The sequence below is a fragment of the Humulus lupulus genome, chromosome 2, assembly GCF_963169125.1.
Source record: "Humulus lupulus chromosome 2, drHumLupu1.1, whole genome shotgun sequence".
Taxonomy (NCBI): domain Eukaryota; kingdom Viridiplantae; phylum Streptophyta; class Magnoliopsida; order Rosales; family Cannabaceae; genus Humulus; species Humulus lupulus.
The window spans coordinates 7,035,839-7,056,575 of NC_084794.1; the positions used below are offsets into that span (position 1 = coordinate 7,035,839).

Consider the following 20,737-nt stretch of genomic DNA (forward strand, 5'->3'; position numbering starts at 1 on the left):
ATATAACAACAGCTATCAGTCCACAATTGGAGTGGCTCCTTATGAGATGTTATATGGAAGGAAGTGCAAATCGCCCATTCACTAGGATGAGATGGGTGAGAGAAGGTATTTGGGGCCAGACATGGTTCAGAAGACCAATGAGGCTATTGAAAAGATTCGAGCAAGAATGCTTGTTTCACAGAGTAGACAGAAAAGCTACGCTAATCCTAAGCGTAGGAACGTGGAGTTCCAGATTGGGGACCATGTGTTTCTGCGAGTTTCACCACTGAGAGGGGTGAGGAGGTTTGGGGTGAAGGGCAAGTTGAGCCCTCGGTTTGTTGGACCTTTTGAGATCCTAGAGAGGATTGGACAAGTGGCTTATAGGCTTGCCTTGCCACCATCACTGTCAGGAGTCCATAATGTGGTCCATGTCTCCATGTTGCGGAAGTATGTTTTTGATACAACACATGTGTTGAGGTATGAGGACTTGGAGTTGTAGACAGACTTGTCCTATGAGGAGCGACCAGTTCAGATTTTGGATCGGAAGGACAAAGTCTTGCGGAACAAGACGATACCGTTAGTGAAAGTATTATGGAGGAATAGCAAGGTCGAGGAAGCGACCTGGGAGATAGAGACAGCGATGCGGGATCAGTATCCCGAGCTATTCAGGTAAATTTCGAGGACGAAATTCTCATTAGGAGGGGATAGTTGTAACGACCCAAAATTGCTAATGAGGCTTAAGGGTCTTGATTAGTGTGCCAGGAGGGCAATAATGGATTTAATGTGATTTAAATGTGTAATTATATGATTAATAATGTTTGCATGATAATTGATGATAATATGATATATATATATATGTGATAAATGTGAGAACCACATTATTATGTGGATGAATCTGTAGCGTGCGACCTGAGGCGATTCTAGGAAGCTAGATAGCGGGAAAAAGTCACAACGGGGCTTAATAGTTGACTTTGGATAAGTCATGGGTATTTTAGGTATCGGGTAGTTATTTAGACTATCGGATTATGAAAATAAATATAATTGAGATATATTTGAGATTAGAAAGTTTAGGCAGAAATATTGGGGAATTTTACTATTTTGCCCTCGGGGACGTTTCTGGTACCCCGAGCTTTGGGATTAGTGTAATAACCTAAGGATATACTTTGGAAGACTTCTCTCTCTTCTCTTTCTTAAGGAAGGAAAACACTGAAATTTGAGGAGGAATTGCTGGAATCAAGCTAAATCTTTAGGAATTGAAGGGATAAATTGGAGGTTTAGCTCGGGGACTGATCAAGAACTAAAACAGAGCTAAGGTAAGCAATGATTTTTGTTTCCGTGGTTAGGAATTCTGAGAAAAATGGCTGAATTCTTAATTGTTGTGGTTCTGGTATTCAAGGTGGAATTTGAGGCTGAAACTTTGAAGATAGGTCAGGGAACTCTTGGAGAAGTAATTCCGCAGCTGAGGTAAGCTTTAATCCAAGGTTTGATGGTTGAATTCTAGTATCTCCATGGCTGGTTTTTTGTTCTTGGGTTAGAGGGTTTCAGTAGTTGAAATGGGTTTTCTATGGGTTTCTAGCCTAGGATTCACTGGGGTGTGTTGTTGGAATCTTGCGGGAAGTCTTTGGATAATTGAGTTGTGGATTTGGGGTGGTTTTGAGTGAGTTTGCATGAGGTTTGGGAGTTAAAAATGGTGGTTTTTCTGGGTTCGAAGGGGTCGGGCCGCGACATAGTTCTTGGTGAGCCGTAGCCCTTCGAATCTGAGTTGTGCTGAGGAAGGAGGGCGGGCCGCGGCATGGCCTAAGGAATGCCGCGGCCCTTACCTATTTTTGGGCATTTGGAGGCCCCTGGTTGGGGCCATGCCGAGGCATGGTTGGCGAATGCCGCGACCCTTAAGGGATTTTGGGATTTTGAGATTTTAGGCTTGGGAATTCAACCTAGGGTGCTTAGGATTGAATCTTTTACCATATTTGGTGAAGTTCAATGTTCCGGGGACTAGATCTTTGTCTAGAAGCTCATTTAAGATTGTTAATGGTATCCTTTATCTTGGTTGTGACTAGGTGTTAAGCTAGGGCTCAGGGATCGGATCGCGCTCAAGGAGCATCACTCGTAACTAGTTCACTTGGAAGCCAAAGGTAAGAAAACTGCACCTGGTTGAATATATGTGATGGGACTAAGGGTTCCCTATTGTGTATGCTTGAATAGATGGTATTATGCCATGCAAGCTAATTAGTGAACCAACGGCCTAAGGGTGCCAAGGGTTACACTAGCGCACAGGGCGCGGCTTGGCCAATGGTAGCCAAGGACAACTTAATATGCACTGAGCTCGGTTTAAGCGGGTTGGAGTCAGTGGGGTAAACAGAGGGTGCGGCCTAAGTTGTCGGCCCTGACCATTATATGATATGAATGTTATAAGTGTTTGATTGCATCCATGATTCTAAAAATATGCTGAGTGGTACTAATGTGGATTATTTGATGAGAGTACATGCTTAATGAATTAGCTGTCTGTTATCATTGATTGTGTTGTATATGATGTTTTCTTGCTGGGCCTTAACTCACGGGTGCTACGTGGTGCAGGTAAAGGCAAGGGCAAGCTTGATCAGCCTTGATTGGAGAGCTCTGCGAGTGGAATGTACATAGCCAGCTGCTCAGTTACCACTGTTGAGGTTTAGGCAGGGACGCAAATCCCAGAGATTGTCTATTTTGCCTTAGTATGGCTAACCTTTGTTTATGTACTTTTGGAAGTCTGTAAATCAACTTTTAACTCTGTTTCTGTTGGGATCCTGTGTATATAACAGTTTAATTATATAAATGAGTCTTTTGAGACCAAAACCTTTTTAACCCTAGCTCTTACATGTTTAATGACACGTTTTTAAAATAATGACTTGATTAGTAAGTCTTGCACCTTTATAAGTACACAGTGTAGCGGTCTTGGCTATCCAGGGCGTTACAGAGTCTTTTTTCGTTTTGAAGACCCATTTACACCCAATAGTCCTCGCCCCATTAGGCAACTCAATAATATCCCAGACTATGCTGCTCTTCATAGAATTTATTTCTTCATTCATGGCATTGTACCATAGTTCTGATTCTTTGCTATTCATAGCTTGTGAAAACATTTCTGGATCATTTTCGGCTCCAATATTGTAGTTAGTTTCTTGCAAATACACAACGTAGTCACTAGGTATCGCCGATTTTGTTGTCCTAGTGGATCTTCTTAAGGCTACACCAGAAAGCTCTTAGGGAGCGGGTGGTTCAACTTGTTGTTCAACAATTATAGGCTACTCCTGAACAACTTGATCCATTTGAAATAGAAAATAATATTTGTTATTTTTCTTAATTTTACTTTTAATTTTAATTTAAGTTTTTGTTTTTTATTTTTAATTCATTCTCAAATAGTAAAAAGAAATTAAAATTAATTAATTCAGTATAATTGAGGATATTCTGGTCATTTAAAAAAAATATTGATTAAACTATTCATAATACATGTATTAAAGCTGCTTTATAAAAATATAAGATTATCTCCAATGCAAAATGAAAATTTTGTGTAAAATTTAGCACAAAAATGAGTTAATGTTATATTTGGTTAAATATTTGCAATTGTGCTCCATTAATGCACAAGATGCAAATTAATACAAAAAAAAATCAATAATTCACTTATTATTTATTGAGAACATACAAAAATAATTTTTTTATTATTTTTTATTATCCAAATTATGTATTCCAAGAAATTTGTTATTAAAATAAATAATAAAATGATATATAGTTAGTCATTATTTGTCAACCCCTCAATTATAATAATTAATGGTAATAAAGTAAATAAATAAGTATCATTTATTGATGTGCTAAATTTAATTCTTGCTATATTTTATGCTAAATTTAGCATTCTTTTTGAAATATTATTAAAATTATATTTGTTGTAAAATATGTTAAATATAACGTTTCACCAATTTTTTTTCATTCCATTAGAGATGCTCCACAGTACTAAGTGGGTATTAAAATTCAGGCAGAGAGTGGCGCTGTCTATGCATGCTTAGGTCGATGTTATTATTTAATATCATTATAATAATATAAAAGTCCAACTTTAAATTTTATTCGGCTGTGCATATGATTGGTCTAATGATTAAAGATTAATTACGTCTGCAAATAATATATAACGTTCAACACATTTATCTTTAAAAAAAAAATACAAGAAACTTTATGAATTTTTTGTCACAAATATCTTTAATGTTAATTCTCTCTTCATATATAGCACTACATGCACGTACAATATGTGTGCTATATTATTTTTATCGAATTGATTAAGTACAGCTAATATAATTACTGCATAAATATGACTTTTTCATAACTTGCAATTTTTATTTATTTATTTATTAAATATCTATATTGTTAGACTTTAACTGTTTTTAAATAATGTCAAATCAATATTTTAATTAAGATTTCACTCATGACCTTCGCCATGAGAGAGTGCACCTAGGTTATATTTAAATTAGTGATAAATCTCAATAACACGTCAAAGAGCTAGAATAGAAATTTTTAGATCCCTACATAGGATTTAAAATTTATTATCAAAGTACTAGCATAAATAAAATAAGTCAAATTAACAGTTTTACACTCGATATTGATAAATAAGAGCACTACTATATAAAGGGTTCCTCATATATATTTTTTTATCTCATTTTCTAGCTAAGAAACATTAGTTTCAGGCAATATTATTAAGAATTGAGAATATTTCTGAAAATGAGAGGCCTGAGGCTATTGAGGCATTGGCCTCAACTATTTTTTGCTTTAATGTTCTGCCTTATTTCTGATTCTTCTAAACCTTGTGTTTATGCTTTTAATCAACCACCTCATACGAAGGATATTAACCATCACAACCTACAATCGATCAAGTTTATAAAGTTGCCACCACACTTCCCACCACTCTTCCCACCACTCTTCAGAAGATCCCCCCCACCACCACCAACTTCACCGCCTCCGCCCCCACCCCATTCACCGCCACCGCCCCCACCCCGCTCACCCCCACCACCGCCCCCACGGAGCCCGCCCCCACCTCCCCCACGCAGCTCACCACCACCGCCCCCACCCCGCTCACCCCCACCACCGCCCCCACGGAGCCCGCCGCCACCGCCCCCACGCAGCTCACCCCCACCACCGCCCCCACGGAGCCCGCTCCCACCTCCCCCACGCAGCTCACCGCCACCGCCCCCACCCCCACCCCGCTCACCCCCACCACCGCCCCCACGGAGCCCGCCCCCACCTCCCCCACGCAGCTCACCGCCCCCGCCCCCACCTCCCCCACCCAGCTCACCACCACCGCCCCCACCCCGCTCACCCCCACCACCTCCCCCACGGAGCCCGCCCCCACCTCCCCCACGCAGCTCACCGCCACCGCCCCCACCCCGCTCACCCCCACCACCGCCCCCACGGAGCCCGCCCCCACCTCCCCCACGCAGCTCACCGCCACCGCCCCCACCCCCACCTCCCCCACGCAGCTCACCGCCCCCGCCCCCACCTCCCCCACGCAGCTCACCATCACCGCCCCCACCCCGCTCACCCCCACCACCTCCCCCACGGAGCCCGCCCCCACCTCCCCCACGTAGCTCACCGCCACCGCCCCCACCCCGCTCACCCCCACCACCACCCCCACGGAGCCCGCCCCCACCTCCCCCACCAAGCTCACCCCCACCACCGCCCCCACGGAGCCCGCCCCCACCTCCTCCACGCAGCTCACCACCACCGCCCCCACGAAGCCCGCCCCCGCCTCCTCCACGCAGCTCACCCCCACCACCGCCCCCACCTCCTCCACGCAGCTCACCACCACCGCCCCCACGAAGCCCGCCCCCGCCTCCTCCACGCAGCTCACCACCACCGCCCCCACGAAGCCCGCCCCCGCCTCCTCCACGCAGCTCACCACCACCTCCCCCACGCAGCTCATCACCGCCACCACCCCCGCCCCCACGCCGTTCACCTCCTTCACCCCGTTAACTACCACCTCCATCCCGTCTTCACTAGCAACAAATCGTCTGTATTAATTCGTACACTTTTCCTCAACTTCCTAAACATTACTAAACATACATATGGTAACTCTTATCTACTTTAAATACTATATTGTACAAGGAATAAAATAATAAGGCATGGACCAAGTACTGGCATATGTTTAATTAGTCCATACTATCCATTCTATGGGTGAATTTGATATTGCAATTGTACTATCTATTTTACACATGGAAATAAAGAATTGAGATTTACTTGCAAATGTAGCTATTATTCATATATGTTAATAACGTTGTTTTTCTCCAAATTTATGTTTCCTCTATTTATTATTGGTTCGTGATAATTATAATGAGGCTTTACGTACGTACAAAAAAATATATGTATTTATACATATAAAAACAAAAAAGTTTTCACCATTTCTTAATTAGTATTATCATTTTTATTAGGAAATATTAAATGAAGGAATAAATATGTTTACCATATTATTATTACAATATTAATTATAATAATATTAGGGCTTCTCGGCAAAATAGCCTATTTTTTAAAGTTATTTTGCACTTTAGCCTAGTTTTAATAATTCTTTGCAAAATGATCTCTCGTAATTTAGACAGGTAGTCGAAAATTTAGCCAGGTGGTCGAAAAATTTAGATATGTGGTTGAAAATTTTAGACAGCAGGTCAAAAAATTTAGACAACTGGTCAAATTTTAGACAGAAAGTCATTTTGCAAAAAATTATCAAAAGTAACACAGAGTACAAAACCACTTAAGAAAAAGAGAGGCTATTTTCACAAATTTATCATAATATTATTATTATTACATTATTAGGTGGGATTCGATCTATAGGCACGGTGGGTTTTGATTTATGGGGAGAGGCTTACAGAGAAGAGAGTTGTTTTAAATGTAGTGTTTATTAGAAAATAGGCTGTGCCGATTCTTCATTGTAGGGTGTTGTTCTTGTATTTTGTTTTGTTTTTTTGTTGCTTTGATGATTTATTTGGATTTTCTTTATATTTTGTTAATATAATCTTATATGTTTCCACGTATACTTATGATACAATCAATGTAGGGACGTTTGATTAGTTTTATTTATATAATTTATTAATTATATTTATTAAATTTGTATTATTATCATTTAAATTTCAAATAAATAAATAATATTATACTAGATAGAAGTAACATACAATGCACGTTTGCTTAGTTTTAAAGTTGTAAATATTGTCTATAATTTTAGTAAAAATTAGTTCACTCTTTTTAAAAAATATATATATAATAGAATGAATTATAATTCTATAGTATATATAAATATTTATATCAATAATCTCTACATATATGACATCTAAATACAACATTGACATAAATATATATATTTACATGGCTACATGACATATATACAAAATACAATAATATTTAAAAAAAATTAATAATAGAAATAAAATAATAATAGAAAAAATCATAGAGTAGACTGTGGTATACATGCATCAATTATTTTTAGTTTCTAATGTATCTCACAATGTCCTTTGGTGAATTTGATAAAAAAAAAATAATTCAAATCACTTCATAAAAAACAAACTATCACACAAATTTATAAGATAAAAAATAATATGTATGTCTTTATTATTTTTAAACAAATATGATTTAATTATTTAAATTATCATAAAATATAAAAATATCATATTTTAATTGATTAATTTTTATTTAAGTTTATGTTTGTTTTAGTTTTTAATTTGGGAGTGACAACAAAAGATAATATATTATATGTTTAATATAATATAAGTTTAATTAAATTTTATTTAAGTTATAAAATATATGGTTTTATTATTTTTAAATAATTATCATTGTAAAATATCTCAAAAATATCTTATTTTAATTTGTTTAGTTATTTATTTATTTTATTTTATTTAAGTTTAATTCATGTTTACAATCTACCGTTACATATAAGAATATTTTGTTAAATATAAGAATATTCCGTTAAAGTTAAAAAAAAAAACCGTTAAAACCAAAAATTTCTGTTATCTACACATTTTTTTTATATAAACAATATTATATATAAAATAATGACATAAACATATTAAATGAAAAATTAAACCACCAAAACACTATTTATGATTTTTTTTAAATATATATATATAATATGATAACTTTTTTAAACATAAATGATAATATTTTTAATAAAGATTAAGATTATATATTATATATTATTATAATGATATTTTATAATATTTAAATTTATATTGATATAAGTATTAAATATCTAGTCTTGTATTATATATTATTATTATAATAATATTTGAATACATATTAATATAATTAGTAAAAAATTAGGATTATCATAATAATACTTTATAACATTTAAATTTATATTAATATAATTATTAAATATCTAGCCTTGTATTATATATTATTATAATAATGATATTTTATAACATTTGAATTAAAATTTATATTAATATAATTATTTTATATGTAGTCTTATATTAAATATTATTATAATAATGATATTTTATAATATTTGAATTTATATTAATATAATTGATGAATATATATTGTTATCCAAAAAACTGGCATAGATGACGTGGCAAGTTATTCCTGGACACGTGGCTGACGCTTGGAGGAACTCTGCTAGTGTATCGACCAGAAGGCACATTATAGGCAGTAGACAGCCCAGTCTTTCCTGCGACCAGTCCGGTCGATGGTTCTGCATGCAGCATGATGTTCCAATAAAGACCTTTGTATATCCCGAAATTAACTCCCACAATCTCCTAGTATCCGATTATTTAGGAGAGAATATCTGTAAAAAATTCATGTAATTCCCCTTGAGCCTATAAATAGAGAAAGATAGCTCAAGGAAGGGACTGTTGGCTTTCGAATTATTGGAGACTAGAGTAATTCTACCTGAAATATTGTATTGTTCTTCAGAGGTTAGTGAAACTCATTGAACCCTAGTTCTTTGATCACTCCTTTGATTCTCACATCAATAACAATCTAAGTGGACGTATGTTATTACCAGATCCTGGGGCCGAACCACTATAAAATATCGTGTTCTTATTATTTTTGTCATCGCGTTCTTTTCAACGCATTCATTCACATCAAGCATATTTTGACTCCGTGTCAGTTGACCAAAATCTGGGTCAACATTCTGGTGCTTTCATTGAGAGCTTGATCTATCATTGTTGAAAAAACCAACGGCAAAAACTGCAAGGAAAACTGGACAGACGGCCGCCGCCGCACCATCAAACCCGCCTCCTCCTCCTCCTGCAAGCGTGGCTGAGGATGAGCCACATTTGGACTTTGAGGAAGAAGAAATGGATGACGCAACGCTGAAGAGTACCCTGGGGGCGTTGCATGAAGAGCAGGGCCAATCTGAGGGCCGGCCAAGAAAGTGCTGCCGAAATCATGGTGCGACAGCAGCAGGAGATTGAACGGCAGTGCGCAGAGTTAAGTGAGAGGCAGGCGGAGATGGACCGTCGCCAGAGCGAAGCCATGGCGGCCCTCGAGGCAGCCTTGCAATTGGCTAGGAATAAGGCTGCACCTGCCTCGCAGCCTGAGCATCCTACGAATGGGCCACCCCACAGGGGTACCAATCCTAGCCCGCCTATCCAACCCTCGAGCCCGCAAAGGCCCGAGCAGCCTCAAGTGCCCCATGACGATGTCCCACTGGACCCTGAGGCACAACCTCCATCCCAAGCTGGACGTGGCAATCCCCCGCATCAGAGGCAGAATAGGACCGAGCATCAGCCTCGCAGTCCTAGACGCCACAGGGGCGACGAGCCAAACCTACCGAACAGAGGTCATAATCCTCCTGGTAACAGGAGGAACTTAGAGTTAGGCTCTGCGGTCCGAGGTCCCCCACGGCATAATAATGCACGAGGACACAACGACCAGCGCAGGCCACCCTCCAACTCTCGGGACGTTTCAGCCAGGGATGGAAATCGAGGGAACAGTCGATCCCATAATAGCCAGTCGAGATTCAGAGATGGCCATGGGTATAATGAAACCGACTCAGGCAAGGGAAATGCTGGTCGGAGGAATGAAGAAAGAGGTAGAGGCGGGAGCCAGATACCTCAAGATGACCAACCCAATAAACGGGATGCTGGGGGGCAGCCCAGGCAAAATAATGTCTTCAACCGGCTCGGGGGTAGCGAGCAACAGAGAAGAGACGAGGATTTGAGAGATGTACTCAATGATCGCTGCGAGCGACATGGCGAGAATGTTCCCCCAACAACAGAGGCCACAGCGATTCCTGTCGCTGTACAGGCCCAGATAGACGCCCTCAACCAGGCAGTACAACAGCTGGTCGAGGGAAGAACGTCTCATATCGACCATGACAGGAGGAAAGGCACTCCTTTCGTCCAGAGGATTGCTATGGCAGAGACTCCTAGCAAGTTTAAAATGCCTACGCTACCAAACTTTGATGGGTACGGTGACCCGGTATCTCACGTTAACAAGTTTGAGATACAGATGGACATTCAGAAAGTGTCCAAAGACGCTCGGTGCAGGATCTTCCCTGCAACACTTTCTGATGCCGCACAGGAGTGGTTTTTTAAGTTCCCTCCTGCAAGCATAGTTTCCTGGAAGATGTTCGTAAAGGAGTTTTACGGACAGTTCTACGCAGGTCGTGTGCATCCGACCGAGGTAAACCAGCTGGTTGAAATTCGCCAACAGGATGGAGAATCACTGAAGGACTACATCCAGCACTTTATGCGAGCGGTAGCTGGAGCAAAAACGGTGGGGGACGAAGGCAAAATGATGGCTATAACCGCAGGGGTTAGGCGTCGCTCCCCCCTGTGGAAGAGCCTCCGTAAAGATGGAGTTAGAACTACCCAGGAATTCTTGGACCGGGCTGATCGGTACATCAAGCTCGAAGATGCCATTGCCAACGATGGAAAGCCTTCAGGCAAGGATAAGAAGGCTTCGAGCCCGCCAAAGCCGCCAATGGGTGTAAACCTAACGGCAACGGCAAAGGCAACGGGAACGGCAATGGCAATGGCAATGGCAATGGCAAGAATGGTGGAAAACGGCCGCACAATGAGCCTTCCACCTCCGACAATAAACGAGCCAAGGGTAACCGTTATGAACCTCGGTTCACTAACTACACTGCCCTCGTTGAGTCTCGGGGAGAGGTTTATCAGGCCATAAGTTCTAGTGTGCCTTATAAGAAACCTGGTCCCATTCGAAAGGATATTTCGAAGAGAGACACTACCAAGTTCTGTCGTTATCATAACGACTACGTACATGACACCAACGAATGCAACCAGCTGAAAGATGAAATCGAGTTCCTTATTAGACAAGGACACTTGAGAAGATACGTACGGGCCTCGGGAAATTCCCAACGAGAAGCTCTGGGTAGCAACGAGCAGGCGCCCACGCGCCAACGCTCGCCACCCTTACAGCCTGCCCCCGTGACTGGCACATTATTTACCATTTGTGGAGGCCCACACCTCGCGGGAAATAGCGGAAAGGCCAGGGAACAATATGCTCGGACCCTGCGCCACGACCAGGACATCGAGATGATGACTATGGAGGACCGCGCGCCAAAAATGGCTCGATCAGAAGAGGGCAAAATAACCTTCTCTGATGGCGATGCCCAACACGTCTGATTCCCACATTCTGATCCGCTGGTCGTGGATATCCAAATGGCCAACATGATGGTAAAGAGAGTGCTGGTCGATACAGGAAGTTTGGTGAATATCCTGTATAAGTCTTCGCTGGAACGCATGAAGTTGTCCGTTAAGGACCTGGGGCCTTGCAACCAAACAATATACGGCTTCTCTGGTGAAGGACTCGCCCCTGCCGGATTGATCAGACTACCGGTGACGACAGGTACAACGCCTGCTACCAGGACATTACTCGCTACTTTTGTAGTAGTCAATTGTCCTTCGGCGTACAATGCCGTCATTGGGAGGCCTATACTGGTTGATCTACAGGCCGTCATCTTTATGTGGCACTTGGCCATGAAGTTCCCGACAGACGTAGGGGTAGGACGCATGTTGGGGAACCAGAGGGAAGACAGAGAGTGCTACAATGCCTCAATCACAAAGGCGAAGAACGGAACACCGAATAGCACTACCTCGGATAGGTTGCATATGGCAGTTGATACACAAGCCCAATCCGGTGATGGAGTCACCAAATGGGGTGTTGCCCAAAGTGAGGATAGAGATCTAGATCCTTGCTTTGGGGATTTTGAAGAAAATGTTGGACCCGTCGAGGACCTGGAAGAGGTCCAACTCGATGAAAAAGACCCGACCAGAGTTGTAAAGGTCGGGAAAAACCTAGAACCAACCACGAAGCACGCACTGGTGGAATTTTTGCGGAAGAACTAGGAGGTTTTTTCCTAGTCGCACAAAGACATGGCTGGGATAGACCCTGCAGTTATCAGCCATGTCCTGAATGTAGACAAGACTTTTCCACCCGTGCAACAAAAAAGAAGGCTGCTCGATAAGGATAGATCGAGAGCCTTAAAAGAAGAAGTTGAAAGATTAAAGGAGAATGGGTTCATCAGGGTGGCATTTTATCCATCGTGGGTCTCCAATCCAGTGCTGGTTCCCAAGCCTAACGGCAAATGGCAAACCTGCGTGGATTTTACAGACCTCAATAAAGCCTGCCCAAAGGATTGCTTCCCACTCCCAAGAATCGACCAGCTGGTCGATGCTACTGCAGGACACGAGATCCTCTCATTCATGGATGCATATTCGGGATACAATCAGATTAGCATTCGTCCCCCTGACGAGGATCACACCAGCTTTCGAACCGATACGGGCTTATACTGTTACAAAGTAATGCCCTTCGGACTGAAAAACGCAAGTACAACTTACCAGCGGCTAGTCAACCACATGTTTAAGAAGCTGATCGGAGTAAACATGGAGGTATACGTGGACGACATGCTGGTAAAGTCTAAGAAGGCAGAAGGACATGTGGAAGATTTACAAGAGTGCTTTGAAGTATTGAACGAATACCAGATGAAGTTAAATCCCCTCAAATGTTCCTTCGAGGTTGGATCAGGGAAGCTTTTGGGGTTCATTGTAAATTCAAGAGGAATCGAGGCCGACCCCGACAAGATAAAAGCCCTAATCGACATGAAATCGCCAGAAAGAATCAAAGATGTACAAATTTTAACCAGGAGAATCGCAGCCCTAAGTAGATTTATTTCGAAATCAACAGACAAGTGCGTCCCTTTCTTCAATCTACTTAGGGGCAATAAGAAGTTTGAATGGACAGGAGACTGCGAGCAAGCTTTCCAGGCCTTGAAAGCCCATATGGCACAGCCTCCCGTTTTATCAAAGCCAATCGAAGGATAAACTTTGTTTATTTACCTGGCGATTACTAAAGTTGCTGCCAGTGCGGTACTAGTACGAGAGGAAGAATGCGTACAAAAAGCAGTCTACTATGTTAGCAAGAGGCTGATCGGGGCAGAACTGAGATATCCACCCATCGAGAGATTAGCATATTGCTTAATCCTAGCCTCAAGGAAACTACGTCCTTACTTCCAAGCCCATCCCATCACAGTTTTAACCGACCAGCCCCTTCGGCAGGTCCTTCAAAAACCGGAGGCGGCTGGGCGATTATTAAAATGGGCAGTCGAATTAGGGCAGTTCGATATAACTTATTCACCGCGAGCAGCAGTAAAGGGACAAGTCTTGGCTGATCTTATTGCGGAGTTCACAGAACTCCCAGACAGCGAGCAGTGCGAATCTCCTAGTGCGCCTGAGCCTCAAGAGAAAGCTCCTTCGTGGAAGTTATTCACGGATGGGTCGTCCAACGAATCCCACGCAGGAGCGGGAGTGATATTGATAACGCCGGAAGGGCATCGATTTCACTGCGCTATTAGATTCGACTTCACCGCGTCGAACAATGAAGCCAAATACAAAGCACTCCTCGCTGGATTGAGAATGGCGAAAGACATGAGCATAAAGACGCTTGATATTTACAGTGAGTCACAGCTGGTGGTGAATCAAGTTCTAGGAGAATATCAAGCGCGAGGCTTAAAAATGGCGGCCTACTTGAATAAAACAAAGGACCTGCTAGCCTAGTTCACGGAGTACACCCTCCAGCAAATACCAAGGGATCAGAATTCAAACGCAGACGCCTTAGCCAAACTCACGAGCGCGAAAGATGCTGACACTTTAAACATTGTGCCAGTAGAAAGATTGAGCGAGCCAAGCATACAAGCGGTCGAGACCAATATGGAGATTCGAATGGAAGATACATGGATGGCACCTTACTTGGAGTACCTGACGAACGGTGTGCTACCAACAGATAGAAATAAAGCCAGAACTCTACAAAGGCAGGCCGCTAAGTACATACTGATCGATGGTGTTATGTACCGAAGAGGGTATTCAATGCCACTACTCAGATGCGTTACACCAGAAAAAGCTAAGGAACTCATGAAAGAGGTGCATGAAGGCTTCTGCGGGGATCATGCTGGGGGGCAGAGTTTGGCAAAGAAAATTCTAAGGCAAGGCTACTTCTGGCCAACTATGAACGAAGACTCAATGGAGTTTTTCCAAAGATGCGATAAATGTCAAAGATTCTCCAAAATTCCACGAGCAGCTCCAAACGAATTGAAACAGATGCAAAGTCTGTGGCCTTTTGCGGCGTGGGGGATAGATTTAATTGGGTCCCTACCCACAGGAAAGGGTGGAGTAAAATACGGAGTTGTGGCAGTCGACTACTTCACCAAATGGGCTGAAGCTGAACCGCTCGCTACCATCACGACCAAGAAAGTTCTTGACTTTGTCATCAAGAACATTGTTTGCCTGTATGGTTTGCCCCGAAAGATCGTGTCAGATAACGGAACCCAATTTGACAGTGACTTATTCACCGACTTCTGCGAAAGGCACGGAATTATTAAAAGCTTTTCGTTAGTTGCGCATCCCCAAGCAAACGGGCAGGTCGAAGCCGTAAATAAAACTCTAAAGGATACCCTAAAGAAGAGGCTTGAAGAAGCTAAAGGAGCATGGACAGAACAGCTGCTTGAAGTCCTCTGGTCGTATAGAACGTCTCACCGAACAGCGACAGGTCATACCCCATTTTCCTTAGCTTACGGATATGAGGCTATGTTACCTGTCGAGTTAGATCCCCCCTCACATCGACGCGTAACATACGACCAGGACTAGAGCAGCCAACTAATGATGGAGTCCCTAGACTCAATTGACGAGATACGAGAGAAGGCCCAACTCCGAGTTGCTGCGTACCAGCAAAAAGTCGCCCGGTACTTTAACTCCAAAGTTAAAGAAAGAAAATTCAACGTCGGTGACTTGGTGCTGCGACGAGTTTTCTTAAACACCCGCGACCCCACTGCTGGTGTGCTCGGACCTAATTGGGAAGGACCTTACCAGATTGAAGAAGTCCTTCATCCGGGCACCTACAAACTTGCACGCCTAAACGGAGATCTCGTGCCACGTTATTGGAATGGAGAACACCTGCACAAGTATTATCAGTGAACAGTCCTTTTTAAAGGACTGGCTTGTATTCAATTTTACTTTTTACAAGTTTTGCAAAGAGGGTTAGCCACGTTGTATGGCTAATCGCTCGTATATGTAAGATCATATTTTAGGATCACTCGTAAAGACATGTTTAGTCCATTTTTAATACGAGATTATAAGGGACTGTGCGCAGCCAGTCATTCTTGCCAACCTTTGTAAATTTATATTTACAAGTATTTGTTCATTACGTGTGTTGTTTTGCTGTATTACAAGTATTACTTTTCCATCCGAGCATAAATGTTCGAACAGGTCATGGTCAAGGCAAGTGACCAAGGACCTAAAGCTCCTCGATCACTTGGGGGACATATAAGGCACATCGATAGCAAAGCGTACCATGAGGTATGTAAACACATGAACAAAATAAGTGAAAGCATGCTAAGGTACTTAGAGTATTTTTCAAAATTTAGATTTTGTTAAATCAAGCCAAAGTACTATGCTAAGTTCGATCATACGGACAGATGTTATAGTAAATGAAAATATTATAACATTATAAAGCAATCTTTTATACCGCAAGCATCACTGCTTGGATGTAACTGTTCAAATAAAAGGAAAAGTTTGCTGCCCATGCAGCAAATTCAAAAAGATATAGTCTTTACATCACGACCCGTGGGTTGTGTAATAAAAAGAAAAAATAATAATAAAAGCTCAAGAGGCATTAGGAGCAGGAGGGTCTTCATCAGCGTTCTGATTGGTCGCATCCTCAACAACTCCTTCTTCCTCTGCGCCAGCGATGCTGGGGAAGCAGGGATCCTTGCTCTTGCCTCCTCTTCAGCCAATTGAGCAGTGCAGCGGGCCAGCTCAGCATTTCTAACATCTTCGAAAAGATAACCGAAGTTGGCGCCCTGATTGTTTTTCCAGAAGTTGTAAAAACACCGGAGCGTCGCATTCTTGTACCTTTCCAAATCATTGGCATTGGAAAGCTCCAGCTGCTCTACTTGGCTCTCAAGAGTAGCGATGGCCTTGTCCTTGGACTGGAGCTCCTCGCTTAGTCTCTTGCATTCTCGATATTGGACTCGGCTGGCCTCCTGATACTCCTCCCTTTGTTTCCTCATGACTTCCTTGGCAGCTTCGACCTCCGCCAACTTGGCCACCACAGCATCTTTCTACTGGGTGACCACCTCCAACTCCTTTGCATGCCTTGCCTCTACAGCCTGAAGCTCCTCAGCTGCTTTCGCCTGGTACCGCTCGATAGCCTTTATCCGAGCCTGGTCGATGGTGGCTTGGGCGTGGGTGCAAGTAGCAGTTGCAGTCAGCAAAGCCTGTGGACAAAGGATAAAGTTAGAGCCTGTTGCAAAGAATAAAAAACTAAGGCCAAAGAGATAAGAAGCACTTACGCTGGCCATTTCATTTAGGGCCCTGTTCAGAATCTGGTCGACCCCCATAGTCTCAGCCTCAGCCATCGCGTCCTTGCAATGGTCGTACCTCACGATGTGTGCAAGGCGGTCCTTGGCTGCGCGCAGAGTGCGATTCGAGAGTTTGGCCCCAAGAGCTTCGTCCCACTGGGTCTGTTCCTTGGCGGCTGCAGGTTGAGGGTTCGTCGTCGTGGGCGGAGTTTCCTTTTCAGCAGGAGCCGAAGGCTGGGCAGGAGTTTGCCCAGTTGGCGCGTCCTTGGAAGGATCTTCTGTTCGACCCTTCTTGGCAGGAGGTCCCTGGCTTGTTTCGCCATTGTGTCTCCTAGACGACTTCTACCGAACCAGAGGAACCTCTACTTCCTCCTCAGCCTGATATAAGTCAAAGACGTTGGGAGTGGCCATAACTGCATACAAGTAAAACACATGCAGATGATAAGATAAAGACAGATAAAAACTCTTTATAAAGCAGAAAAGAGGTCACAAAATTTAATACCCGAGCTACAACTACTGGTCACTATACTATTGACTCTATTAGTCACACACTCACTATTTGGCACGAAGAAGTCTGGCCCTAGATTTGGAGTATACGTAAAGTTGCCCTCCCCGTCAAACAAGTGACAGGGAGTTGGCAAGTTATTTAAAAGTGAAATTACTGTACCGTTTTCATCGGTGGATTCCCCCAAGTCTACAATCGGCTCTTTTGCCTTTTGTTTCCCCTTGCCTTGGGGAGCAGAGGGCCTTTCTGCAGAAGGATCGCCCGTGGGTTCCCTGATTGTAACCCCCGTCGGCCTCCTTCGTGGAGAGGACGCAGGGGGTTACTGCTCGGGAACCCCCTTGGCAGCAGCATCAGCTACCACGGGTCCTCTTGTTTCATGGCGAGGAACCAGGAGGCTAGATAGCCTCAAATTTTCATCAGTAACCAGGGACTTGACGCTTTTTTCCGCGTCTGTCATCCTGGCCAATGCATTGGACCTCAACACCATGTCTGGTGTTGGGGCCGGACGTAACCATGGGCCTGAAAGACAAAGAGTATTTTAAGAAAAATGAAAGAAAAGTCGCTGATGAAAGGTATCGACCAGTAAAAGCAGCACTTACCTCCTCGAGCAAATTCCAGGTTGTTGCTGGTCATGTCCGGAGTAAGGAAGTACTCCTTGCTGTACTGCCCCACGTTGGATATGTGCGTGGTGTCACTCAGGAACGTCCGGTTTGTCTCCTGGTGACAAAGATGGAAGAAGCCCGTCCCATATTGTTGAGGGTTGGACTTGAGGTCGAAGAGATAATTGACCTCATGGGTGGTGCGTTTTGGCCATTTTTTAAGATTGTACAGGATATAGAGTGCGACCAGCATTCTATATCCATTCGGAGTAATTTGGAAGGGGGCGACACCAAAATAGTCGGCCACCCCCTGATAAAAAGGATGTAGAGGGAGGGTAGCCCCCGCCTCTATGTGATACCGAGACCAAGCACTGTATACACCTCCGGGGAGGTTAGCTCTTTGGTCTACGACAGGAATTTTGAGATTGACCCCTGTGAGAGGATACTTCCTAAGGTAGTTGGCAAGCATCCGAGGAGTCACTTGGCTGGTCGGCGAGAGATACCACTCGATATCAGGCAGATTCGGATGGCGAGGGCGGGCCCTAGTTTGGATATTGGGGTTAGGAACAGGATTTTCTCGACCGCTGGTCGAGGGAACCCGAGCCTGTGAATCAGGCTGGGCAGGAGAGTTTGGGCTATCTTCGGAGTCGGGTCTTTTCTTGCCTAAGGATTTAGAACGGGCCATTTGAGGAGGAGATGGGCGAAGTCTAGGAGAGGATCGTGAGAAAGGGATCTCGTGAATTTGGTCGGTCGGTTGTTCTTCGCCTTCGAGCAGCTGGGCAAGAAGATCGTCGTCGATGGGCCGTTCACCTCCCCACAAATCTGGCATTAAAGTCTGCAAACAGAAGAATGGGGAGGTGAGGATAGAGAATTTTTAAGACTTTCTAGAATAACGTTGGTCAAGTATAAAAGTTAAGCTTTTATACAACAGCAATCTAGCAAAAACTTTTTCAACTCCCCTTAGGGCGAGAAAAACTTATTTTTCGGCTGGTCTAAAAATCGAATTTTTACTTCGGTTTTACGTCCTAAAAGTATGATCCCAACTATCAAACTAACTCGTAACTTTTTTCACCCACAAGACATTCTATTGACGAACATCTCAACCCAGAAGCAGATAAACTCAACAGTCAACATACAGGAGCATGCATTACAAAAATACGAAACATAAAGATTCGAAGACTTACCAGAAAGAAGGTCGTGGAGATTGGTGGGATTTTTCGGAGATCAAGGAATTCTTGGGCTGAGTCTTGAAAATGCAGAAGAACGGTCTCTGGAAGAAGATTGAAGCTCTGGTTTTAGGGTTTCTTGAGAGGGCAATGGCGTGTGTAAAAAGAAAAAGGGAAATTTGGAGATGTTATATATAAGTTTGTCTGTGGCATTAAAAGGGAGTAATCATCAGTTTCCCCTTTTTCGAAGTATTGGGAAGCGAGATAGCCGTCGAATTATTACTGGGGAACCGAAAAGTCATGATTAGACAAGAGTAGGTTGCTTTTTTCCCAGAACACACGAAGGGTTCTGACATGTATGGCGGGATCACCGAAGGGTCGTTTCCTCAAAAGTTTATTTATTGCTCGTAATAAATAAACTTGGGGGGCAAATGTTATCCAAAACACTGGCATAGATGACGTGGCAAGTTATTCCTGGACACGTGGCTGACGCTTGGAGGAACTCTGCTAGTGTATCGACTAGAAGGCACATTATAGGCAGTAGACGGCCCAGTCTTTCCTGCGACCAGTCCGGTCGATGGTTCCGCATGCAGCATGATGTTCCAATAAAGACCTTTGTATATCCTTTATTTAGGAGAGAATATCTGTAAAAAATTCATGTAATTCCCCTTGAGCCTATAAATAGAGAAAGATAGCTCAAGGAAGGGACTGTTGGCTTTCGAATTATTGGAGACTAGAGTAATTCTACCTGAAATATTGTATTGTTCTTCAGAGGTTAGTGAAACTCATTGAACCCTAGTTCTTTGATCACTCCTTTGATTCTCACATCAATAACAATCTAAGTGGACGTAGGTTATTACCAGATCCTAGGGCCGAACCACTATAAAATATCGTGTTCTTATTATTTTTGTCATCACGTTCTTTTCAACGCATTCATTCACATCAAGCATATTTTGACTCCGTGTCAGTTGACCAAAATCTGGGTCAACATATATTTTTAAGTTAGTTTTAAAATGTATATTCTGTTAACATTTAGAATATTATGTTAAAGTTAACAAAACAAATCAAACCGTTAAAACTAAGAATTTCTGTTATCTACATACTTTTTATATAGAAGAGATATATATATATATAACTTAAAAAAATACTTAAACATATATATATATATTTCATTGGCTAAAAAAAATTCCCAAAATAAAAAAAAAAAATTGTGCAATTTTTCAAACTTTGATTTCTTGTACATAATTTATGAGTTTTATATAATAAAATAAAACACACATAAACAATCATAAAAATACACAAATCATGACGCAAACCAGTCTGACATTTGCGTCAGTGTCCAACTGTCACAAACGTGGCATTTGTGGCAGTTTTTTGCGTCAATGGAAAACTGCCACAAATGCCACGTTTGTGATAATTGGGCACTGACGCAAATGCTATACTAAAAAATTAAAAAAATGTTATAAACCTCAAACCCGTGTACCTAGCCACCAACCACTCTATGCGACCTCAGCCACCCCCATGACCCCTGCGAACCTAGTCCCTGAGATCATCTGCGACCCCATGCCAACCCCCACGACCCCCGCGACCACCACCAAGAGGCTCCTGCAAAATGAAACCCAATTAGAGAAAAAAAATCAAGAGGAGGGTTTTTGGGTTTTGGTTTATCAAA

General features: G+C 42.6%; 1 protein-coding gene across 1 annotated transcript; it reads right to left on the reverse strand.

Moving 5' to 3' along the window:
• Positions 1-4,844: 4,844 nt before the first annotated feature.
• On the reverse strand, positions 4,845-5,954 carry LOC133813864 (glycine-rich cell wall structural protein-like; the record flags this gene model as incomplete). Its single annotated transcript, XM_062246900.1, has 1 exon — positions 4,845-5,954. A coding segment is annotated over one exon (1,110 nt), but the record flags the coding sequence as incomplete, so codon positions are not given.
• Between the last annotated feature and the right edge of the window lie 14,783 nt (positions 5,955-20,737).